The sequence below is a fragment of the Eublepharis macularius genome, chromosome 6, assembly GCF_028583425.1.
Source record: "Eublepharis macularius isolate TG4126 chromosome 6, MPM_Emac_v1.0, whole genome shotgun sequence".
NCBI lineage: Eukaryota > Metazoa > Chordata > Lepidosauria > Squamata > Eublepharidae > Eublepharis > Eublepharis macularius.
In genome coordinates this window covers 104,466,796-104,493,158 of record NC_072795.1, presented here as the reverse complement: position 1 = coordinate 104,493,158, position 26,363 = coordinate 104,466,796, and the positions used below count along the sequence as shown (strand labels likewise).

Sequence of the window (26,363 nt, the reverse complement as noted above, 5' to 3'; positions counted from 1 at the left end):
GTCAGATTTGTACAAAAAAGATTTGCTCCCGACCTCCATGAACTCAGACAAGCCGGTCTGCAGAATTATTAACCTTTCCTTCTCCTTTTATCCAGATTGCCTCTTATGAAAAGCCTCTGATGGGACTGACAGTCAGATTTTGGATAATCACACCCTTTTCATCTAGTACCACTGTTATGCCTTGCACACGTGCCTGTGATAAGAAGTGCCAAACTTCAACTGCCTCCCATCCCAATGCTGTACAACATATATTACCAAGCCCTTCCCCTAATTCCCTTGACTGTGCAGCCAATGAGAGACTAGATTAGATAAGTCTCCTTTCTTCTTTAGATGCCTTCTGGTGCTGGATCAACTGGAGTGGCTGGATTAGGTAAACCTCCCTTCTTCTGTAGATGCCTCAGATTGCTTGGATACGTGACAGATCCAAGTTCTACTGAAGAACAGCAGCAGGTAAGCAAAAACTTCTTTGATCTTTTTAATCTGATTATAAAATGTACTTTTTGTCCTGGAAATGGAATTTTAAGAGCATTTTAAAAGACAGATATGAATACCATAAGGCACAATCCATTTAAGGTTAAGCATTAATGTCTTTAAATGAACAATGGCTAAAAATAACATGCAAGAGGTTAACTTCCATCAGAGTGCTTGGCAATATGAGATTAAAGCACATTTAACATTCTCTAAATAGCTTTAGTCATAGGTATTTTGCCCAACAGCTTTATATTCTTTGGATTTTAAGTCAATATAAACTGTTGGGAATTCATCAAAACAAGTTTCTTAAGAACATGTTTAGGGTGGATACTTTCACCCTAAAGGCAAGAACATTGCAGAGGTTTCGTAGTACCCATGAAATTCTGTTCTAGCACTCCACACTTTTCAAAATGAAAGAGGATGGGGTTGTTTTTAGAAAAGCTGACTTTCCATAATTCGAATACCCAACAATGACTACTAAATGTCAGCAAGCATTATATTTAAATCCGCAAAGGTGAGAAGCCTGAATCAGTACTGTAAATAAAAGAAATTGTGAAGTGTATGTTCTCAACAAGATTTTGAGGCAATTCAATTCTTTTTACTTATATTTGTATTTTCCAATGTATCTCATACTTATCAGCATCATTTCTATGATTTGACAACCAGCTCATTTTGAAGAGAACTTTTGGCATTCCAACCATCTTGACAAGTTCTTTTTAGATTCAAAGTGCAAAGTGTACAAACATTACACCCACAACAATTAATTGCAATTCATTACTACTAATACAATAACATTACAATAACATTTCACAAGCTCACAGACGTGTGTGGACCATCAGCGCCGTCTGATATAATTTGGAGCAATAAGTACAAAGTCAATGTCCCACTGTAAACATAAGCAGTAAAGTTCAAGAGGTGCTGTGCAAATAGCAACAAACAAAAGCCAAGGCTTCTGTCCGTGCTGTCTACAAATGATGTTCTTGCCCTACGGACAATCGCCGCCTCCGTTTCGCACATGATGCTCTCACGCCGTGCTTCCTCAGGGGCAAAATCCAATTAGTACAGGTTACAATCAATTATGCCACTGCATTACTCCATTGCATTACTCCACTTCAGCTCCACCAATTCATTGAGGTCAATGTTGAGGTCAGACGGCGCTGATAATCCACACGCGTCTGTGAGCTTGTGAAATGTTATTGTAATGTTATTGTATTAGTAGTAATGAACTGCAATTAATTGTTGTGGATGTAATGTTTGCACACTTTGCACCTTGAATATAAAAAGAACTTGTTGAGACCAATTTATAGTTTAAATTTGTTACAGGGGACCTTTGCTAGTTATTACTTATATATATCCCCTATTCTTTGGCCTTTTTTCTATTTGATTCCAACCATCTTGTACAAAAATGTATCATTAGAATAGTATCAAAAGACTGGTAGAAGTCACTGATAATGTACTTATTCATAAAGCTATATACATACACATATGTAATGTTTTTCTGTTTTGTTTTAACCTTGCCTTTGGACCTTATTAACCTCCTCCTTACATTACCTTAAACCTAGCACAGGAGAGCCTTGGTCACAACCAACACTCCTTTTTTCTCCACACACACAGAGCTTCAGGTGTTCTCTACATTAGTCAGGCCTTTACCTCAAGAACACTTTCTCTTTGGGGTTCGAATTCTATTACTAACACCAACAATGGCATTTTGGCCTGTTTGCGTAACCTATATATTGCTTGTTTCCCTAACTCGCTCAGGTTTTCACTGCCACCAAAAGCCTTCACCTTAAATTTCTTCAATTTAACCGGTATTATAGAAAGGCTTATTTATAGATAATAGTATGACAGAATGGTCAGCGTGTGAGGGTAGTTGTGCGGTTAAAAGGGATCATATGTTTCAGATGAATCAAGTGTTTTGCTTAAACTTTCTTTACATGCAAAACATTACAATATATTTTCTTGGCACAATTTCATTGTTTCATTTCCAATCTCCATAGTTAATTTCCTAGTGCACCTCAGTGCTGGGAGAAATTCTTGCTGTATTCTTAAAGGTAGTAGAGGTTCCTTAGGTTCTGGTTGTGCAAGCCTAAATAGTAGTGGTAGTTTCTGTGACATAAACAATATAATTATTGTTGTCTGTTGATCAACTATTCATATCTCCTAATTTATGTAGTACATATCTGGAAGCAGCTCTTTTACTATTTCCAAACTTGACAAATTGTATTGAAAGTAGATCCAACTCATTTTACAATGAAACGTATCTTAAACATAGTCATGTAATCCTACACACAGTAAAATAGACACTGACACAACTGAAATAAATGAAAATTCCCAAAGGGTTTTTTTTTTGGAGGGGAGGTATATATCCTTACTGCTTTATCTGCCTTGTTCTCAGTGTCTTCCTTTAAGTCGTCTGACCCTTGAAAGCTTACACTCTGAAAATCTTCTTGGACTCTAACATGCCATTGGACTGCTGTTTTACTGCAGACCAACAGGGCAACCCATTTAAACTACTCTAAAGATTGATATTTGTAGGGACAAGGCATTATGTTTCTTTTTTTGAAACTGCTGGCATTGATTTACACAGGTCAAACATGTGGCTGTTTCTGATAGTGGTATGCTTAACCCAACAAGCTACCAGGACACAAGAATTCAGAACCAAGAGACATCTGAATCCTCAAGAGTTTATGACTGTTGTAAGTTGCTAACCTTGATGCATTGGGAAATAGTGGATGTTATTCATCAGAGATGCTGAGAACTTTGTGATTGATCATCAAACTTACTTTGCTTTAAATGCTTGTTTTGGTTTGGTTTGGTTTGTGTTTGTTTGTTTTTCAGTCAAGCCTATCAGAATCCAGCTACACATTACAAAGTTTCTCGTGTTTCTTAGCTGCTATTTGCTCTATCGTAAAAATCATGTTGTTTATTTAGCTGCACACAAGATTCACAAAGGAGTTTCTAGTGGCTTCCTGGGGCTTTGGAGGATTCCAAAACAACAGGGGGAAAGGCTAACCCCTCTTCTCCCTGTTTGCTGTTGTCACCAACAAAAAATTACAAGTGTGTCTCTGAGACACAAAACTCCCATTGCACATGCAATGCTAACTAGACATGGGCACAAACAGCATTATGAACGAAAAAACTCACAAACAGCCAGTTTGTCTGTTCGCGAACAAGCTGTTCATGAAGCCCCATTCTAAACAAACAAGTGGTCATTGCAAGCCTCCTTCGTTGCCTTCGTCAGCCATTCATCAAGCCAGACAGTCTGGCGCCTTTCAATCAATTCCCCTGGCAACAGGCAGGGACTGAACTCTGTTTGAACTCCTTCTGGCTTTCCTTCTGGCTTTAACCCTTCAAAGTACTTCCAGCAGAGAGTCCCATTTTTGCCACTGTGAAGAGAAAATGACAGCAAAGGGGGGGGGGACCCATGGATCATGCCTTTCCCGGGGTGCAATCTCTCTGAAACTTGGGGGGGGGGTCTTCAGAGGACAGTGAGGACTGTGTCCCCTACAAATTTGATGGGTATTGGACATTGGGAAGGTCAGTTGGTAACCCCTCAAAGTAGCTGCCAGCAGACACTGCTGTTTTTGCCACTCTGAAGAGAAAATGACAGCCATGTGGGAGGCCCATGGATCATGCCTTTCCCGGGGTGCAATCTCTCTGAAACTTGGGGGGGGGGTCTTCAGAGGACAGTGAGGACTGTGTCCCCTACAAATTTGATGGGTATTGGACATTGGGAAGGTCAGTTGGTAACCCCTCAAAGTAGCTGCCAGCAGACACTGCTGTTTTTGCCACTGTGAAGAGAAAATGACAGCCATGTGGGAGGCCCATGGATCATGCCTTTCCCGGGGTGCAATCTCTCTGAAACTTGGGGGGTCTTCAGAGGACAGTGAGGACTATGTCCCCTGCAAATTTGGTGGGTATTGGACATTAGGAAGGTCAGTTGGTAACCCCTCAAACTAGCTGCCAGCAGACACTGCTGTTTTTGCCAGGACAGGGACCTTTAAACTATCAGCTGGCAGGCGGCAGGGGGAATCCCCCCTGCTGCCTGCCAGCTGATAGTTTAAAGGGATCTTTAAAGGGCCAGGTAAGTGGGTTTGAGGGGAGGGGGGCTAAGTGGGGGGTTGGGGTTGGGGGTGGTTCTGGCCCCCATGAACAACGAAGAATGAACATGTTCGGGAACAGTTCATGTTCGTCCATGTTCATTGTTTGTGGATGGCAACTAATGATGAACAGGGTGTTAGGGTTTTTTTCCGTTCATGCCTATGTCTAATGCTAACTCCCCTAGCACTTTGTGGTGTTTAGTGGGACTCTAGTCACTGGCCTTCAACATTTACTCACAAGGAATATTGTGAGTTGTTTTCACATGTACACTGGCACAATTTGGTAAAGAGGTTAGGCTGTGTGTGCTGCTTTTGCACCTGTGCAGTTGGCAGCATTTCTTCCTCCTCCTTCTTCATAGACAGGAACCCCCCCACCCCCCCCACACACACACTCATATATCCTGAAGTTATGTACCTCTCTGGCTCAGGAAGCCTTGATCAATTTCATTTTAAGTTCCCTTCAAACTAATACACTATGGGAGATATCTACACGAGATGTGGGCTGCTCCATGAATGGAACTTCCAATTTATTCACTTGTAAGCAACAACTTGAATTAAAAGCTTGGACAGTTTTAATTAATGTAGAAAAGTAAAACCAATTTCCAGCAGCACCTTAAAAACTGCCAACCTTCATTTCAATATGAATTTTGGTGAGTCACAGATCATTTCTACAAATAAGTGAAGGGAAGATCATACCGGGAATTCTTTTTAAGGGAAAGATTACAAGGGGGAGGAGGAGTTTTGAGGCAAAAAGGTTAGGTGTGGATTCTGTGTAAGGGAAGAATGGAGGAGTTCAGGTAGCAAGGTTAGGTGTGAATCCCTATTAACTAATGATTAATTAATGTAGATCAACCATCAACAGACTAGCCTTCATTCTGCGGTATTGTCACACTGAAAAGCCTCATAACATCAATGTACAAAAATCAAACAGAAGAGGGCATAATGTACAAAACTGATTGACTGAAACAACCTAAGTAAAACAGTGACTCTCTTTTCCAGTTCCAGCATCTTTAACAAATGTATAATAGGCAGAAATTTAAAATCCACCCTCTCCCATCACTGCATCTATGTTTTGCTTCCTGAATTTATGCTTCTTATGCCATTGAACCAGAAAATACTTCAATGCAGGCTTGGCTTCATTCCTGTAAGTAGGATTACCAACTTTTTGCTGGATTTTGCATTTGTATCCTTAACAGCTTTTTGATCTAAAGCAATACATAGACAGTTAATTTTTTTCTACATGCTGTGAAAGGCCTTACTTTTTAATCCCCTGTACACTGCTAAGGATGGTGGTTGAAACCTTGTTTGTGAGACTTCTTCTGGATGTATTTTTTAAAAAACCACAGCCATACCATGCTTTTGGGAGACTGTAGAATGAATCCAGCGATAGTCTCTTTGGGTTGTATCTAGGCAGCTTTTTCTCTCAACCTCCCCTAATTCCCTTCCTACAGCCCATGTCCCATGTAGCTTTTGTCCATACAGATCCTATGGTACCCAATAAAACCTTTTTGGGTGGTCCTTCTTCCTTTTTCTTCAGTCAAAGAGCTAGTTAGATTCAACCTGTTGATTTCCATTCAGTGCTCCAAATTAGAGTAATGAGAAAACCAAGATTTACATCTAAGCCGGGATCAAGATCAAGTACATTGCAAGCCAGAAATTGCTGAGTAACTGGAATTAGATCTAGAGGAGTTAGCCATGTTAGTCTGTAGTACTCATCTGATGAAGAGAACTGTGATTCTCGAAAGCTTATGCTACAGAAAAGTTGGTTAGTCTTAAAGGTGCTACTGGACTCTTTTTGATTTTGGAATTAGATCTGTTTCTCATAAGAAAATAAATTTGGGAGTTTTTAGAAAAAGCAAAATTTCAAAGCCAATAAAGACACAGATTTATCAGTAAAATCTACACTATGACTGTTAAGGGAAAGGTCTCCTGAGTTATCTCAGGTTATATTATCTCAGTAAACCCAAATAATTGTTCTGTAAGATACAACAGTATTATCACATATTGTAGATGCTAGGAGATCGCCTAAAGCTAACAGTGATACATGACTGAGGTAATATTTGAATTTCACACTTCTTAGATAATATTTTATTTACTCTTCTGTGTTAGCTACCAAAATTAGTTTTTATACAGTATTTTAAATCAAATCAAATCTTTATTTTAATTTTTAATATATTGTGTTATGACTGGGTTTAGGGCTTGCAAAGTTACTAAACAGTAGTTTTGTTCCTGGATATTTTTACTTCAAAGAACGTCAGACTAATTTGTCCCTGCAAATGTGTGGGAAATGTAAAGATTTCTTTTTCATCAAAATATATAAATCTGATTTCTGCCAAAAAAAATTCTTGCAGAGTGAAGTCATCCAATATTGGAGGTACCCCAGTGAAGAATATGAAGTGCTGACCAAGGATGGTTATTACTTGAAAATAAACAGAATTCCTCATGGAATTCACAGCCTTGAAAAGAAAGGTATTTTTGTCATGCTGATGTTTTATGCAATAGCTTGATGGTGCCATTCATCAGTTCCCTCTTTTCATATTTCTTACCTGGGGGAAGAACCACTGGAGGATTAATTTGTCCTGATCACCTGTTGACAGTGGCTTGTATGATTCTTTTTGCCTTTGCCCCTCCCCTTTTCCTGTAATGCCTTGATTCCTTCTGTCGCTTTACAATCTGGACAAATGGCAGTTTTGTATCATGAATGAATTCACAAACTATTATTTGAGCTTGCTTTCCAAACAAGAATTGGAAAATTAGGCTGTGAATGTGTTATCTCCATTAATGTTGATTGGAGAAGAAGAGAATGGACTGGGAGGAGCTGCTTTAGACAGAAGAAATTAGGAAATTGTGGGGAAAGTGTATTTCTTCAGCTGAAAGGGATTGTACTTTTCTACTCTTTTTCTCTGGCTTATTCACCACTGCTCAAAATATCGTACCACTTCACTTTGGACAATTATACAACACTACAGTACGTGTATGAATATCAGGAGCATATTGATGTATCCAGGCATAGAATTTCTTCCCATAGAATCACTAATTTCCCTCCTAGGTAGGTGACAAAAGCTTCATAGTAGACAGTTTTGATGCTTTAGGTGAGTAAACCATGCAGAGTATTGGTCCTCTGATTGTCTAATGCTCTCTTTCTTTCCTTCCCAGGACCTAGGCCTCCTGTGTTATTGGTACATGGTATGCCAGGTGAGGGCAGGATGTGGATTGCAAATCTTCCCAACAATAGCCTAGGATTTTTTCTAGCAGATGCTGGATATGATGTCTGGATACTAAATGCCAGAGGATCATCCTGGTCTAGAAGACACCAAAACCTTTCAATTTACCAGGAAGAATTTTGGGATTTCAGGTAAATTCAGGTGGCAGTTTGTCTTAGATGGATGAACAGGTAAGGTAGCTTGTCCTGAGTTCTGTCCCTGAAGTATATTTAAATCGATCTTCCAATAAGACAATGTGTCTTATTGGAAGGCATTTTTTTTTCAACTTTATAGGACTGATCCCCCAATGTAGTGATATTTTCATCTTGAGGTTCCATAATTGCAAGACTATATAACTTACTTCTGAGTTCTATCTCTTTTACTCTATTGCAAAGTTTGAAGGATTGTTAGTACGGTTGTGCAATTTGGTATACCTGGTTTGATAATATACATAAAAAATACCTTATTGGCATTAAAATTCCCAAATATACCTGAACAATACCAATAAGATATACCTGCTCTGATAATATAGCCCCCCTACACCAATCATTAATTTCTGGATATATTCAGGAATCCTGCTCAAAACCAGGATTCTTGTATTGTCTTCCCAGTTAATTTTGAATATATTTAGGGGGGGGAAAGTCCATTATTCCCTACTGGGGAATCTTCCCAGGAAATTGAAGAGGCATTTTTTGAGCAAACTACACCAAAATTATAGCAAAGTGAGAGATGGCTGTTCTCTCAAATCCAAGTTTCAAGAAGATTGGGTCAAGGGTCCAGTTCTTACAGGCTCCTGAACAAGGTCCCCAAAGCCACTTTCCATTGTTTCCTGTAGGGGGAAATCCAACACTTTATCCAGGGCAAAGATGCTAAATCAAACACACAAAGAGCAACCAGCCTCTCCGAAAGAACAAACAAAGCCCAACCGAACCAGCGAATTCCATCAGAAACATCATGGCAGCAGAAGGAAGGTAAGGCACATACTCATTTGCAGCCATTTGCAACCATTTCCCCTTAACTCTTTAAAGGGTTGGAGGAAAGTCGATAGGTGGAAGGAGGCAAGGTGACTTAGGCAGCAAGTTAGGGAGAGATAGATCTGTCTGTCCAAGTGTGATGATTCTATCACTGATGGTCTATCTTCCTGCACTTTTTTCAGCTAGAGAAGTTTGCTACATAATAGCAGGATAATAGCAATTTCACCCATTCTCACACACTAAACTAACATTATGGTCTAACCCAGATTTAAAAATGAGGAAGAATTTTTTTTTTATGGAAGGCTTGGACAGACGAGGATTTTTACTTGATAGGTTATGATGATGAGTTTTTGTCATTTTCTCAACTGAGGTTTAAGTATGATTTGCAAACTTTTGCTGACTAGCAATATTTACAATTGCAATGTTTGTTGGTGTTCAAATATGGCCCAGTAGCTCTGAGTGTTACAGATTCTCCACCACTTTCGGAAACACTGTGTGAATCAATACAAAAAAATGAAACCAAGGCCGATTCCAGACGGCCCCCTGCCTCGCGAAACGTCGCGCGTCGTCGCGCGTCGTTGCGCGAGAAAACGCGATATTTCGCGTTTTCTGCGCGACGACGCGCGACGACGCGCAACGTTTCGCGAGGCAGGGGGCCGTCTGGAATCGGCCCAACAATGTTTGTTTATAAATATTTGATGTCAGACCATAAATATGATAAACAGAGTCTCAGAGATGAATGGAATAATGAGCTAGAGAGTCCAATTCTGTTAAAGCAATAGAATATGGCTTTAAGCCTTATATCTGTTGCTGCTTCGGATCTTAAGCTCCAACTTATTCAGCAAAAAAATATGTTTAGGGTATATTGGACACCACAGCAACGTTTTAGTAAAGGGTTAAGTACAGTGTATAATTGTTGGCAGTGTAATTTACCAGATATATCTCTTAAGCATATGCTTTGGATATGTCCAGTCATTCAGTCCTTTTGTGAGGAAGTCATTAGGAAGCCATTAGGAGCCCCGTGGCGCAGAGAGGTAAGCTGCAGTACTGCAGCCCAAGCTCTGATCACGACCTGAGTTCGATCCTGGCAAAAGCTGGCTTCAGGTAGCCAGCTCAAGGTTGACTCAGCCTTCTATCCTTCCGAGGTTGGTAAAATGAGTACCCAGTTTCCTGGGGGTAAAGTGTAGATGACTGGGGAAGACAATGGCAAACAAAAAGTCTGCCAAGAAAAAGTCTGCCAAGAAAACATCGTGATGCGACGTCCCCCAATGGGTCAGTAATGACTCGGTGCTTGCACAGGGTTTACCTTACCATTACCGATACTAATTTTGTATTAGAATACTCATTTATCTTTGAAGATGTTAATGTACTGTCTCTTGAAAACTAACTGATGATCAATGGAAATATACTACAACACTGGAAAGACAGAAGCCCACTTCCTCTAATTCATTGGATTGAGGACCTTATAAACTTACCAACATTTAAACATAACACATATAGATGGCAATTGTGTATGGACATATTTTTAGACATTTGGAAACCTTTTATAGAAGCATATGTATAGATTTGCTAATAGTGTTTTTTCAGCCAGCATTGTTTTTCTTACAATTTCTTTCTTTTTTATTTTGCACAAATAAATAGTTTTTTAAAAAATGATTCTCTCATACATGAAATTGGACCCCTTGACCCAAATTTCTTGAAACTTATAGGGCGGGGTTGTCTTGAGGTGTCAGCCGTTCCTCACTCTGCTGCAATTTTGGTGTAGTCTGCTCAAAAAACACCCCTCCCCCAAACTCCTGGAAAGATTCCCCCACAGAAGGATTTATGAATATAACCCAGATCTGAATATTGTACTGATATTATTGAACCTGGATATTGGGAATACTGATATATTTATCAGATTCCTGATATCCAAATCTGAAAAATATCATTTTTAAGTGCCCACCCCTAGTCGTTAGCTCAAAATGGTAACTGAGATCTTATGACCTATGTTGAGATCTCTCTCCTTCCCACAGCATGTTGCAATTTTTTTTTTGTAAAGTACATTCTTCCCCATTCTGTGACTTGTCTACAAACCTAGGCATTCCCTCAGCTGTTAAGAAAGCACTTCACCTGTGTATGGCCCCAATACACAGATATTTTGATCTTCAGTCTGGTGCCATTGTTTAAAATTAGATAGAATAAGAGGGGACCCTCAATGACTTGAAGTTGGCGTCTCATTCCCCCCTCCCCCACCATATCTTCTTTTCCTTCCCTGTCCCTCACTGCCTATTCCCCCTTCTTGCTTCCTTCTCTCCTTCTTACCCACCTTTATATGGATCCCTGTCTTTACCTGCCCTCCTGGCAGCCTCTCCCCTATGGCTCAGTCACATGGCATGGATCCTTCAAGGACTTATGGGGGCTACTTCATTTTTCCTTGTATCCCCTCCCACACACTATTTTCTCTTTCCCTTCTCCTGACAGCCTCCATATACTCACACATCCCTAATCCCTAATCTCTTCTTCAAACCAACTAAACACCATACCTTTTATTTTCCTCTCTATCTTTACCTGTATTTCTTAATTTATTTCATTTATATACTGCCTTTCTCCCCAGTGGAAACACGAGGGAGTTTACATCATTCTACTTGCCTCCACATTATCCCTACAACAACCCTGAGAGGTAGATTAGGCTGTATATGTGTAACTGGATTAAAATCTCCCAATGAGCTTCCACACCAGAGTGGTGATCTGAACCTGGGTCTCCCAGATCCTGTTCTGTCACTCTAACCACTACATTACACTGTTTTTTTCAGAGGGGTAACAGTGCTATTACATAGAAACAAGCAGCCAAGTCTTGATAAGTCATGCAAGTCATATGGTATCAAGTTGCCTGTTGGTTGCTTCTGGTCCTGGACTCCTGCCCCCAATGAGTCTTACTTCAAAGCCCAAAACTACCCAGGAAAGGGCCTTCTCCATCCTCCTGTCTTCACTGACAAAAACCAAGCCTGGAATACTGACTGAACTGTTATGGTTGCCTAACAACTGCCACCGAGAATATCTGTTTAAAGCTACAGGCACCTTTATCATTTTGGGTTTTATTAAAACCATGACTTCTTTAAAATTTAGATTTCAGATTTTTTTTTTTGCTAACCTGGGGCATTTTTCATGTGTATAGGAAGATCCCTCTGATGCATTCATGGCTCCAATCTCTGGATTTAAGAATCCTCAGACCTTTGCTATTTGGCTATTACTATATAAGATGATGTAATAGTCCTAATTTAATTCTGTAAATATATATTTTTAGAATGTTTGACCTATGTTTATTCGATCTAGGTGATGCAGCAATTTGTGTTGGCCATTGGTTTTAAGCAAATTTTAAAAAATAACTAACACAATCTGTTTATGTCAAGCTAGTTAAAATATTTAAAAAATAAGTAATATTACTCTTTATTTTAAAACGGTTTCCTTACAACATGATCTTACTCTTAGAATGCTTTGGACTATCATATCTATGTGTAAGCATAATTTCAGCTGTGTTGTATGTGTTTTTGTATTTCAGTTTTCATGAAATGGGAGTTTTTGATGTTCCAGCAACAATAAACTTTATCCTACAGAAAACTGAGCAAGAAGGATTATATTATATTGGCCTTTCCCTAGGTGCTACAATAGGTAAATTAGGAAAAATATAATGAAATATATTTCCTCTTTCTATCCTGCTTTATACAAAGATGGCGGTGAAGTGCTATAGGGTCACAAGACCATAGAAACAAAGTTTAAACTTAGAATGCAGTTTAGGATTCAAAGGTTCCTAGGTTATTCGAGTGTAGCATTCTATTTCTTTTTTTCTCTTTTTTTTAAAATATATATTCTATTTCTAACAATGACTATCGAAACACATCTGAAAGTTCTTGAGGATGTCATGAAAGTGATGGATTCCACTATATAACACATTTAAAGCCTAAAATAACATTATTTTTAATTTTATTCATTTACATTATTTATAATCCACTTTTCTCCCTGATAACACAGTATAAGTCAATACGATCAATGACTGGGGCACTCAATAAGTAATACAATTGGATAGCAGAAATTTGAAAGGATAGCAGAAATTTGAAAACAATCCAATACAGAACTAAAATAAGAAATGCTGAAACAAAGCACATGCAGATTGATATGACATATTATACAACACAGAACTATTCAGTAGGAACATTCTTGCACCGACAGACAGTACATCTGCCTCTTTACCAAAACATCTCTGAATCATATCCTTGCAGCACAGCAGTATTACCTGCTTAAGCAGTTAATAATCCATCATCATTCCAGGGACAGAGAGACTGTGAGATAGCCAATTAATTGAATTAACCAGATAATGGCCATTGTGTGACAGAATCAATTCTGTATGTATTACAGGATCAATTCTCAAGCCAAAGTTCATAAATTTATTCCAAAAAAGAGCAATTGGGCAAATCAGGAGATCAAATACGAGGGATACACGTAGATCTGATGTCAGAAAGGACTTGCACAAAACTTGTGTAAAGTTTATATAAATCATAATTTCTTTGTTAGGGACACATTCTGGACATAAATATCAGGATGGGGGGGGATCTCTGTGTGATGGGGGAAATGTAAATTTAGTTTTCTTCCCCATCTTATTTCAAAGATTATCCAGTGATTTTGAGCCTGTCACCAAAAGTTTATGGCTGCTTGTATTTTTAATTAGAACCAACTAAGAACTGATCCATTTACATGCTCACTTTACAAATAAAGCAGCCTCCATGGGTTAATTGCTACAGTTTCCTGATACCTGAAATTTGAAGATCAGTGTTCTCTAGTAGATCTAACTTTTCCAATGAATGTCTTGCAATTCATAATTCCCTCTTTGAAGGTCCATAGAGGTGTTTCCTTTTTGAAACACAAATAACAGGTGTCTCGTCCCACAAACTTGTAGAGTTTTTCCTTACAGAGCGCATATACCCTCAATCAGTTTTTCACAGTCATGAGTTGCCTTCTGTGGTGCAGTTAACTAGGGACTGGCAGTGGGATCCCACAGGCAAGCCCCAAGAATTTGAAAGTTGTTGCATATATTTTACTGGGGTCCAAGTTTTAAGGAGGCCTGTCTGGGTGGGGGGCAAGTCCATTACCAAGACATGATCTAGTCGTCAGTTCAAAAATAAAATTAAAAGGCTGCTTTCACAAATCTTAAAATTGTATGTTTGGGATGGGGTTATTGGTGTTGGAGGGGGGTATTACAACTTGTATCAGTCTCAGAAAAATTATGCTATAGTCCTAACCACAATGATGAAGTAATTACCTCATGTAAAATGTTCAGTCAGGAATGTCATTGATTCACCTTAAAAACTCTAGCACAGAGATAAGCCCTAATTTAAGACAGGAGGACATCTGACAAAAACTGAACTCATAGGAACAGTATCATCTGGAAAGAAAATTGCAGGACTCAGGAGTGTTTCTGCTACTAGCATGTGTTTCAGAGTGTCCAAAATATGAATACAATGTTTGTATGTATGTATGTATGTATGTATGTATGTTATTTATAGCCTGCCTTTCTCATTGAGACTCAAGGTGGATTACACAGTATAAGATTAGTACAATCAGTAACAAGTACATTTCCACACAGTATCAAGGACATTCAATACAGTATTAAGGACATTTCCAAAAACAAAGCCATAGGATAAATAGATATAGGTTTAAAAGACATCATATTAGCAAGAATCCAATACAGAAAGAAAAAAATACTGAAGCAGAACATAATCAATTCTAGGACTAACATTAGACATGGAGCACTGGTGGTACATAGGAGTACAGGTTTAAAGCAGCAGATAATACGTAAGGCAATATAGTGGTGAAGTCTATGGTCCCTAACTCATTAGCGAAGCATTTGAGACCCCATCCCTACAATACAGCCTTCCCATTTGAGTAAAAAAGCCTTTTTGAATAGTTCGGTTTTGCATCGTTCATGAAAAGACAGGAGAGTGGGGGCTCTTCTGACTTCTTCAGGCAGGTCATTCCAAAGGATAGGGGCCACCACAGAGAAAGCCCGTGTATGGGCCGCTGCTGACTTTACCCGTGTGCAGCCCGGCACCTGCAGGAGAACCTGTTCAGATTAGCAAAGCTGCCATGGAGGAACATAGGGAGGGAGGCAGTCCCGTAGGTATGCCGGACCAAAGCCATGAAGAACTTTGTATGTAATAACTAATACCTTGAACTGAGCACGGTAACTGATGGGCAGCCAGTGGAGCGATTGTAGAATGGGAGTGATGTTCATGCTCCTGCTCACTCCTGATAACAGTCAAGCTGCAGCATTTTGCACTAATTGGAGCCTCCTAGTTAACTTAGATGGGAGTAAAAGAATAGAGGCTTTAAAAAGCCCAGACATACTCAGTCGAAAAAGTTGCTATTTTTGAAATTCCTTCTCTTTTGCAGGAATTATTGCCTTTTCTACCATGCCAGAGCTTGGTCAAAAAGTCAAGCTCCTCATTGCGTTCAGTCCCGCCTACACTATTGTGAATGGTGGGGGGCCTTTTTATCTGCTCTTGAGAATACCTGATTTGTTAAGAAGAGTAAGTATATCATATTTCTATGATTTTACTCATATTCTAATACTTTTACTTTTGTAGGGATGTTTCCTTGACATGATCTCTTAGTAAGATCATTTGAAAAAAATATTCATTGAGAAGTTGTTTGCTGATATTGAAAAAATAACTCTTTTGCATATTAAGAAATGATGTATTCTGTGTAAGTCTTCATAGGTATAATATTGGGCACATTGAGCAACTGATCAGCTTTCTCACATGGATCAGATCTTCTCCCACTACCCATACTTATGTCATACTGTTTATCAAAGAGAATGTTCTCTCCTCATACCCTAAGAGCCACGTGGCTCCAGTTCTTGGCATCAGTGGCCACTTGGGACCAGCAAGGCAGGGAGCTGGGAGCTGCGGATGGAAGATGAGCTTTCAGGCTAGGAGCAAAGCAGGTAGTGAGGAGCTGTCCAGCCAGATGGTTGGGGCTCCTGCAGAAACTGCTAGGGGGAGATGTTGTGGCAGGAAAAGCCATGTCAATGACTGAAAGGTCTGCAGCTCTGCCTCTTTCTATGCATTTAGTGGAGCTGATCTTATGGTGACTTGAGTATGAAATCCATGGATGTGCATTAAGTCTGTCCAAGCAAGCAGTCTGCCTCCTGATCTGGACTTCTTTAGGCCTGCCACATCCTTTCATCTTTGGATGGTGGGGTGCCAAGTGGGGTGCTAAACCATAGTCAGTGGTGAGAGGTGCCCTGTCACTTCCAGGAAAGTCTAGGTTCCCATGGCTATCACTGTATAAACAGGTTGCTCTATGTGCTCCACCTTGGATGCAGGCTTCTCCTGCACCCCCTTTTGTTACTCGGGCCCCTTGCTGGGATGCAGGTGGCCCAATGGCTCTTCCTCCTCCTCAGAGTCTGAGGATTCAGATCCAGATTCTGGCCCGTCATGTGATATGACTGAGAGGAGGCCTCAGTGAAGTTGCAGTCAAATGCCGAACTCATTGATGTAAGAGCAGCACTCAGTTTAATGTGGAAAGATCTGTAGCTAGAGCTGAGAGCCTTATTATGAGTTTATTGTGCCTTTTCAAGGTATTCACAATGATGCATGCATTCTTATTTTGCAGATTATATGGGGCAACAAAGAATACTGTCTTTTAAATAACCAGATGAAAGCCATTGCTGCTAAGCTGTGTAGCTATGCAGTAATAGATAGGCTTTGTCTCCAATTTTTTTTCCTTTGTTTTGGATTTAATGAGAAAAATATGAATGCGGTAGGTATCTTTTTTGTGTGTGTACAAGAAATTACAATGAATAGTCCATATGCACAAAAGGGAACAAAATAAAACAAGGCATATATCACAGACAGTTTAGACATTTATCTTTAGTTTCATTATCTAAGGAATAGAAACATGTTTGCCCGCCATTCAGAATGAAGAGGCAGACACAAGAGTTGGGAATTAAAGGGTTGCTTTATTAAATTACAAAAACATAACTGTCAATATGTCAAGGGCCTAACTAGTCATACAGGTCAGGCCCTGGGGTCACTCTTGGACCTCCACCCTGTCCTGTCTGGGCAAGCCCCCACTGCCCTGGGGGCAAGCCATCCATGTACATAACTGGGACCCAGCCCAGCCAGGCAAAGTGGTTCCCACCCTTAAAGCTCCCCCACCTGGCTGTAAAGTTGCAGAAGGAGTCTGACTTGTCCAGGGGTTTCCCACCTGGGTGTCTATCCTTGTCACTGGGCCATGAAGCAGCCAGCCGCTCCTGACAGACCCAAATACCCCACCAATGGTGATATGCCAAGGGGACTCATTAGCCTGCTGATTTTCTCCAACTTCTAACCTGCCACCACTAAGGCCAACCCTTTGCTTAGGCCTTTGCACCCCACCAATAACTTAAAGCCAAACTGAACCCTTGCCACATATCAGTCCAGAAGACATTGTTCCCTTTCACCAATAGGTGAACACCATCCCCTCTGTAGAGGTCAACAAATTCAGCCACTATTTGTGGATGGGACAAATAGATTACCAACCACCAATGCCTTAAAAAGGTCTCTCTTGGCCTTACGCCTAGCCCTCTCAGTTGCTTTTGGGTCCAACGCTTCCTGCCACAAACAATGTGGAAGCATTGCAGACCACATTAACATTTAACAACCAGGCCACTACTTGCCTATGCACTACCAGCCTGTGTGAGCCTGAAATGGAAGGGCAATGCCCGGCAGCCAAGGTCATTACCTCTCAGCCAATGACCAGAACGTGAGATGGAGGACCGCACTTCCCCTCCTGCGCACCAGGCCACCTTGCCTGTGTGCGAGAGGCTGTATCTGAAGGGCCATGCCCCACAGCCAATGTCATAACCTGCCAGTGAATGACCAGAACGTGAGATGGATGACCTCACTTCCCCTCCTGCACACCAGGCCACCTTGTCTGTGTGCGTGAGCCTGTATCTGAAGGGCCATGCCCCACAGCCAATGTCATAACCTGCCAGTGAATGACCAGAACGTGAGATGCACACCAGGCCACCTTGTCTGTGTGCATGAGCCTGTATCTGAAGGGTAATGCCCCGCAGCCAATGTCATAACCTGCTGGTGAATGACCAGAATGTGAGGTGGAGGACCACACCTCCCCTCCAGTGCAACAGGCCACCTTGCCTATGTGTGCAAGTCCATGTGAGCCTGTATTGGAACGGCCATGCCCTACAGCCAAGGTCATTACCCCTGGTCAACGACCAGAATGTGAGATAGAGGACTGCACCTCCCCTCCTGAGCACCAGGCCACCTTGTCTGTGTGTGTGAGCCTGTATTGGAAGGGCCATGCCCTGCAGCCAATGTCATAACCTGCCGGTGAATGACCAGAACATGAGGCGGAAGACTGCACCTCCCCTCCTGTGCACCAGGCCACTTTGCCCATGCATACAAGTCCAAGTGAGCCTGTATTGGAAGGGCCATGCCATGCAGCCAAGGCCATTACCCCCCAGTTAATGACCAGAACATGAGGTGGAGCACCTCTCCTGTGCACCTCTCCTGTGCACCAGGCCACCTTGCCTATGTGTGCAAGTCCATGTGAGCCTGTATTGGAACGGCCATGCCCTACAGCCAAGGTCATTACCCCTGGTCAACGACCAGAATGTGCGATAGAGGACTGCACCTCCCCTCCTGAGCACCAGGCCACCTTGTCTCTGTGTGTGAGCCTGTATTGGAAGGGCCATGCCCCGCAGCCAATGTCATAACCTGCTGGTGAATGACCAGAACATGAGGCGGAAGACTGCACCTCCCCTCCTGTGCACCAGGCCACTTTACCCATGCATACAAGTCCAAGTGAGCCTGTATTGGAAGGGCCATGCCATGCAGCCAAGGCCATTACCCCCCAGTTAATGACCAGAACATGAGGTGGAGCACCTCTCCTGTGCACCTCTCCTGTGCACCAGGCCACCTTGCCTATGTGTGCAAGTCTGTGTGAGCCTCTATCGGAAGGGCCCTGATGCCCCTTGTACTCAGATGAGGAAAGCTGCCTCAGGGGTCTCCTGGTTGTGGGGTGCATACATGCTCCCCCTTTCTTTGGGATGGCTTTTGGATGGCTTTCTTTGGTGGCATTTCACCATGTTGTTACAGCAACCCCACAAAGCCTGACATCTAGTAACTGTGATGATTGTACATCAATATCAATTTGTTTTGTTTGTCATATATTAAATGCTATACATGAAATCCCACACACTGCCAATCAAATGGTTAACTTCTGCTCTCCTCTTCTGCCCCTCTCTTTCTTTGCACAAAAACCCAGTTCTTACTAAAGCAGATGAATAACACAATATGCCATCAGTTCACACGAGTAAGAAAGCCTAACAGCAGTTCTTTAGTCCTTAAATGGGAGCAAAATTGAGCAGGAAAAAAATAAAAGAAGGGGGGGCCTTACCAGCATCCACTCTGGGAATGCAGATCCCTGCTAGGCCAGTAGCAATAACATGTGAAGCAATCCACCACTCAGATGGCTGTAAGCCATCCCTATGGCCTCCAGCAAAGCCTGTATCTGAAGGGCCATGCCCCACAGCCAATGTCATAACCTGCCAGTGAATGACCAGAATGAGACTTACAATTAAGTTTAAATGGGGCGTGGCTTATCAGCATCCACCCTGGGAATGTAGACCCCTGCTAGGCCAGTAGCAATAACGTGTGAAGGAATCCACCTCTCAGATGGTTTCAATCCACCCCTGCGGCCTAGAGCAAGGCCTTTACTGGTTGACCTGCAACGTATATATTTCCCTCCCTTTTTTGTATGGGTTACCACTTGTGTGCTCTCCTGAAGGAGTGGTGCCAGGGTTTCTGGCATCTGCAGCTGCGCGCACACACACCAGCCTGCGTGATGACTTCACGTGTGACATCATCACAGGTGTGCGCACGAGCTGGCCCGATTGCTGCGGCGGGCGGCTGGGACGGTGTGCGGGTGGCCTCCCAGCTCTCCCGCTCGGTTGCCCTGCACCGCCCCAGATGCCTGCCCACGGCTGCTGCGCCTGGCCAGGGACATGTGCTGGTGGTGGCGGTGGTGGCAGCGCGGGGCAGGTGGGAGGGCTGGGAGGCTGCAGCTCCGTGGTGCACGCTCCGCCCCCAGCTCCTCCTCCGGCGCCCCGCACCCTGAGACAACTGCCTACCTGGCCTCAATGGGCACGCCGGCCCTGGTCTCCCGGCTACTACAAGTCTGCCAGCCTTATTTAAGCCAACCAACCCAGAAACTAGTATCAAGAGGAATTAGTTAGGAGGGTGCACTTTTAAAATGTTTAATTTCCTGCTGCAGTCGTGCAGCTTTGACAAGAAAGTTTCTTGATGAGTTGCCCCATTTAACACATTCCGAAATCCCCTCCTTCCATGATTGAATCCTATCCTATGATTGAGAGCCATCAATCTGCACTGATAAGTTTCTAATTTCTTTCTGGAACATGCAATCAAAATATAAATTAATCAACTTAGCTTCGGGAACACTCATTAACAAAATGCTTCATTGTAATACACCAGAAGATGCTATGCATTTCTTTCATCATACCCTGGTGGCATTAATAAAAGGTAATAAAACCTTTGTCATTCCCAGGAGATGACCTTTAAGGTCTTTGTCCCAACAGCTGAGGGGGCTCCCCAGCCTCAGGACATATTTTGTCCTATAAAAACCCGGGATCTTGCCCCATTCAAACTGTACACGCTGTGCACGCTTTCCTGGATCCAAGCCCTGTACCCTTAGGGTTGCTTTCCCTAAGACACCCTCTCCTGGCTGAGAACGCTCTCTTCCTCCGTGGACTCATCCACTCTCCAGACAGGTAATTATCATCCTGAAATCCTTCAGATCTATTCCACTTTCACCACTGCTTTTCCTAGGAGTCTGTGTGCTTGTGTGTTGTTTCTTGTGTGTGTATATTTTCTCCTGTTAATAAAACCTACTCTTTAATTTTAAAAGCACCAAATCTCATCTGGTGCCTTGGGGAGGGGACCCTGTAAAAATTGGTCGAGTATCCCATTGTTACCTCCCTTGCATAGCCTTACTCCTTGCTGTGAATTCCCCCACTTACTCACAAGGAGTCCTATCCGGTAACATTTCCTCCAATAGAAACACTGGTTGTTGGATCCAGCCCAATGATGTTTCAGGATTCAATGTGCCAAAGAGTTCTCAAAGAAAGAGTTTTTTTCCCCACAACTGCCATGTAGGTCTTGGGATAGATGGCATTGCTGAGGGTTTGGGCTTGGCTTGTAATAAGCTTGTGGGAAAGTGAGTTCTTCACCTCATTATTATGTGCTTCACAGTTCCAAAATTCAGTGTTCTCACTATAGAAAAGTGAGTAAAGGTGCCAAACACAACTTGTGTCCATTTTGGATCATGTAGAGTAAACAGTAGAGATATTAATCTGTATATTTAATATCTCTAAACCATTTCAAAGATAAAATTATATTTTATTCCAGAATTCATCATTCTGGAATAATCATTCTGATACTCAAGAGAACTTGAGTTTGGTTTGAAAACTTACTGGTCAGAAAGCGACATGTTAGGAAAAATCTTTTTTGTAAAAAATTTACTTGACTTATTAGCTTGAACAGTAAACATTCATTTATTCATTCACTTACCACCTGTATAGTGTATTCTTTTTTTAAAAAAATAAATCTATTCTTGAATTTTCAGAGTCGAGCAGATGTGTATATTGGAATCTTCCCTGATTTTACTTCTGTAAAAACAGTGTCTCATTTGGGGCAGGTACAGTTTATGCTCTTTTGGTTTCTGTAACTTCCATTAGGGAAACAAGTTTCCTCTTGTAACTTTTTTTTCCTTTATCTGATTGGGCTATCACCATAAGGGATAGTACTTCTTAACTCAAGAAATCTCCTGACCGATTCTGAATCCCATCACTGTGGAAGCTGGGAATAAGGCTATTAATTAGTGCTTTAATTAATAAAATGAAAGATGTCAGAGACCTTCTTGCCCCAGCCCCAGCCCCTCACCTCCCAAGCCCCAGCCCCCCACTTACCTTCCCTCTGATGCTGGGGTGGTGGAGGCCTCCTTTGCTTCCCTGCAGACCCATGCAGCAGAGGAGAAGGCCAAAAGTGCCCTCTCTGCCCCTCAAATGGCAGCCATGGCTGCTATTTGAGGGGCGGAAAGGCCATTTTCAGCCTCCTCCGCTGCCCTGCGTGCCTGCAGGGCAGCACAGGAGGCCTCCACCACCCCAGCATCAGATGGAAAGTAGGTGAGGGGCTGGGGCTTGGGAGGGGAGGGGAGGGGCTGGGGGGTGGGGGTGGAGGTTGAGCCTTTTAAGGGGCCGTTTAAGGGCCCCTTTAAACTATCAGCTGGCAGTCGGCGAAGTGGCCAGGAAAAGTTTAAATGGTCATTTTCCCTGGGAAAATGGCCATTTAAACTGACCCTTTAATATGAACCAAACAAACCAGTAGTCCAGTTTGTGGAAATGAACCCTGGTTCGCGACCCCCAAACTGGGCTGGTGCGTGGGATTTTTTTAGGTTCGTATTTAGGTTCGTGCCCATCTCTAATTATGACTCCTTAGTTCCTAGACCCTATATATTGCTGTTCTTTTTCTGTAGTATGATGGGATTGAAGTTCCTATGTTCCTGAGCATCATGCCCTGTTTAGCATCTTAGCCCTAATTATAGATTTTAATGGAGATTATAAAAGAGATTTGAACATGCTTCTTTGGGTGAGCAAACAGCATTCAGTTTATACATTCTTAGATGCATGCACTGCTTCACTTAAGCAAGTTGAAGGAATATAGTTTGAGATAAGCAATTACAACAGATATAGACTTGGAAGAACTTGGGTACTCATTTCACACATCCCTGCTATTCCCGGGGCTTGACAGACTCTTAAAGAAAATGCAGCCTCAAAATACATTTAGCTGGTGGCTGATGAAGTGCCATTCCCTCTCTGAGTAGGCAGATGCAACCACTCCCATGTATACAGAATACCCTGTCATCCAGTTGCCGACAGCACCTTTCTCTACCTTTCTTTCCTTTCCCTGGTCCTGCTCAGAGTGTAGCAGTATGAAAACATCAGCATGGTACCTATCTGAATAATCCCATGTTTTTGACCATTTGTGGCCGCATGTCCATTTTTCTTGCCCTGTGGACCTCCTTTGTGCTTGGTCTTGGCTCACAATTTATGACTGATTCCACTCAGCAAAGCAAGCAGAGCTGCCAGTGGTGGCCTGGTATGTGCCTGGCTCCTTCCTGCTGGTAGTGCCATCGGGGGTGCTGTACAGTTGGCCTCACACGGCTCTGCCAGCTGACACCCTGGGGAGCCCAGGAACTGGCCTTTGTCAGCCACACCACCACAGCCACTAGAGGTGCAATGGGGCTGGCCAATCTCAATCCTCTGCCCACCAGTGCACTCTGTTGGTGCTACCTGACCACTGGGGACCGCCACAGCAGGGCAGCCCAGTGGAGTGGTTAGGCCACCATTCTTGAGTCAAGAAACCAACTTGTCCGTGAGACCCCTAACCCTCCCACTGTACATCACTGCAGAGAAGACAAGGGGTGGTGGAGAAAGCTTGGGGCAGGCATCTCCAGGCCATGGTCCCACACCCAGTTTTGAAGGCATAGGGAAACAAGGAGAAGGATTCAAGGCTGCACACTGCCAGGGGACAAAGGCAGCAGTAGAAAAAGCTCAAGGAGAGGCAAGTGCCACCAGGCACGGGCCTTGCAATTCTACTATGCCTCCCCCACAGGCCAACTCAAAGGAAGCTGGGTGGCAAGGAGAAAAACCTGAGCCACCCAGCCATAGCCCATGCTGCCATGCATGTGCCCATCCTTCTCCTCACTGGGAACCACCAAGGAAGATGGGCAGCAGCACAAAAAGCCCAGGGAGGGGCTGACCCCCCCCCCAGGCCAGTGCCATGCTGCTCTCCTGACACATGGACCATCCCAGAGGAGCTGAGGCAGCCGCAGCAAGAAGAGGCAAGTAGCCATAGAGGCCAGGTGAGCCTGAGGAATGGGGGAAGCAAAGTTCCTCATTTTCCATGCCTGTGAATCCCCTCATCCCCATGAAAGGGATATTGCCCCCCCCAGTCCACTCACCCAAAGAGTCCATCACCACCTGAGGGAATGGCGGCGACCACAGAAGCTGCCAAAGAAGAGACAGGCCACACCTGCACTCCTTTCCCCATGTCCCCAGTGGCAGCTCTTTGCCCTCTGCCTCCTTTCCCCCACTAGCTGCAACATTGACTGGAGGTAAGTCATCAAGCCCCCTCTCTCTTCACTCATTCACTTTGTTTCTGTTAACATAGGTACCACAACTAGTTTGTTTTCTTTACATATGAATGTGAGGTTGCCTGTCTCTCCCCACCCATCTGATCTCAAAACAGCTGAGTTGGGGAAGATTTGTACTGGGGAAAGGTCACTGCTGCTTTACATGAAATTTGTTGCCTAGGTATCTCAGATGCTGATTTTTTTTTTTTTTTGGAGAAATCTCAACATCTTTCTCATTCCAGTTCTCTCATGTTTAATCTATTTGGGCTCTTCCTTTTGCTGGGGAAATACCAGATTTCTAACACATATAATTCTTTTCCTTCTTTTTTTAGATAGCTAAGTCAAATGAATTTCGGTATTTTGACTATGGACATGAGAACAAAGCTATATACAACATGGTAAGGAAAAGGGGATAGTGGGAAGAGCATAAGACACTTATCTTAAAAGATTCAGTGTTACTTGACTATTCATTAAAAGTTGATTGCAATCATTTTTGATGTCTTATGCAATCCTTCAAGGACAGGAAAAGATTAAATGTACATTAATGAAACGCACAATTTGTTGTAAGTGCAGGCATATAATTCATATACATTCCCACCCATATCTTGCCTCTTTCTTGTTATGCTTTCTTTACTAGGTGTTTCTTGTCTTTTCTCTGAAATGTTTCACACTCTTCCCCTCTTTTAACTAAACTAGTTGATTTACTTTTCCCATATATATCTGGCCATGAGTATCATTCTCATCACCCTGGCTTTGTTTTTAATTCTTTCCAACTGTTCAACATCCTCCTTAATTTTGGTGCCTTGAATATATTGTTCATTCTTTATCAGAGTGAGAGAGCAATTCTACCATTAAGTAATTGTTACTACTAGCAATTTTTTAAAAGCTATTCCTGCACTATGTAGAACAATAGGCAATTCACTGAACTGTGGCATGTAAAAATATAATATGAATCTTATTTGGAATAGATGTACAGCAACTTTAGCATGACAGTCTGCATATATTACAAACATCAACTAGGAATTTGACTACTGGCAATACTAAAATACAAGCCTTCATTAAAACATTGGAATATATTTCTCAAGTTAAGGGAAAATATTGCAACCTATCAAATACGTAACTCAAATCAAACTTTTAACAGTATATTCGTATAACAGATTATTTATTTATTTGTGTGTTTGTGTGTTTGTTTGTTTGTTTGTTTGCTGCCTTTCTAACTAAAGGTCAAGGTGGATTACATAGTATAATTTAGACTTGGGATTCAAAAGTAAAATGTACAGTAATGAAACCTGTTTGATATTAGATATTTATTGGATGATCAAGAAACACATTTCTTCCCCTGTGATTTCTCATTTGCTGTTATACAAACAATCTCAAGCATAGAATACTTTTGCATGACAGGAGTAGACAATATTCTGACCTGCACAAGATACACTAATGATACTGCATTTTCTCTGATGGTTAGTGGTATATAAAAGCTCATCAAAAAAGGAGGCAAGGTGTTGGTGAGGTGCAGTGAACTTGGACCAAGGTATTAAAAAACAGAGACACTTTATAACATGTTGCAGTCTTATATACATTGCAGATTTTTCAAACTTCATCTGAAGAACTTCTTTTAAATTAAAATTAAATCAAAAGCTGACTTGAGGACATTGAAAGCTGTAAATTAATACTGAAGGGGAAAAGACGGAATAAATCAACAAATAATTATTTTTCAGGGTTAGCTATTGTATCTCCAGAATTTTGAAAATACTGAGAAATCTCTGCAAAACAAGAAACTACACAATATTGCATCATCAATAAAACTCATTAAATATTTATGATATTTTTAATCAACAGACTACTCCTCCATTTTATAAAATAGAAGACATGGTTGTGCCAACTGCTGTATGGACTGCTGGAAAAGACATTATTGTAACCACAACAGATACAGAACTGTTGCTTCCTCGAATCAGAAACTTAGTTTTCTATAAGAATATTCCTGACTGGCAACATGTGGACAGTATCTGGGGCATTGATGCTGCAATGCGCCTATACCCAGATATGCTTGATTTGATGCAGAAATACAATTAAAGGCTCAATATGAAGAGTAAACAGTGTTAAATATGTTTTGATTTTCTTCTACATGTGCTGTCTTTAGCTTATTTTTCTCATTCTTTCCTTAAGCAATTTGTATTTTAGTACATATTACACACCACTCATAGTTGCACAGGCATAAAGGATAGAATGATTAAGTGCATGTGTATTACAAAAGGGATTTTCTCTCTTTTGGAAGGCCTTGTTCCTAAGGGCCAAATGAGATGTGACATTCTCTTTGTGTTTGTCCATGTGTACCTCCTTTCACATATATCTCCTTTGGGACATTG

General features: G+C 41.9%; 1 protein-coding gene across 1 annotated transcript; it reads left to right on the top strand.

The window, feature by feature from the left end:
* Positions 1 to 376: 376 nt before the first annotated feature.
* LOC129332711 (lipase member M-like) lies at positions 377 to 26,070 on the top strand. The gene is made up of 10 exons (XM_054983938.1): positions 377 to 450; positions 3,059 to 3,167; positions 6,923 to 7,040; positions 7,728 to 7,926; positions 12,290 to 12,399; positions 15,175 to 15,311; positions 16,399 to 16,545; positions 21,430 to 21,501; positions 24,330 to 24,395; positions 25,837 to 26,070. Exons 2-10 carry the CDS (start codon positions 3,066 to 3,068, stop codon positions 26,068 to 26,070), a joined length of 1,185 nt encoding a protein of 394 aa, XP_054839913.1. The 5' UTR covers positions 377 to 450; positions 3,059 to 3,065.
* The last annotated feature ends 293 nt before the right edge of the window (positions 26,071 to 26,363 follow it).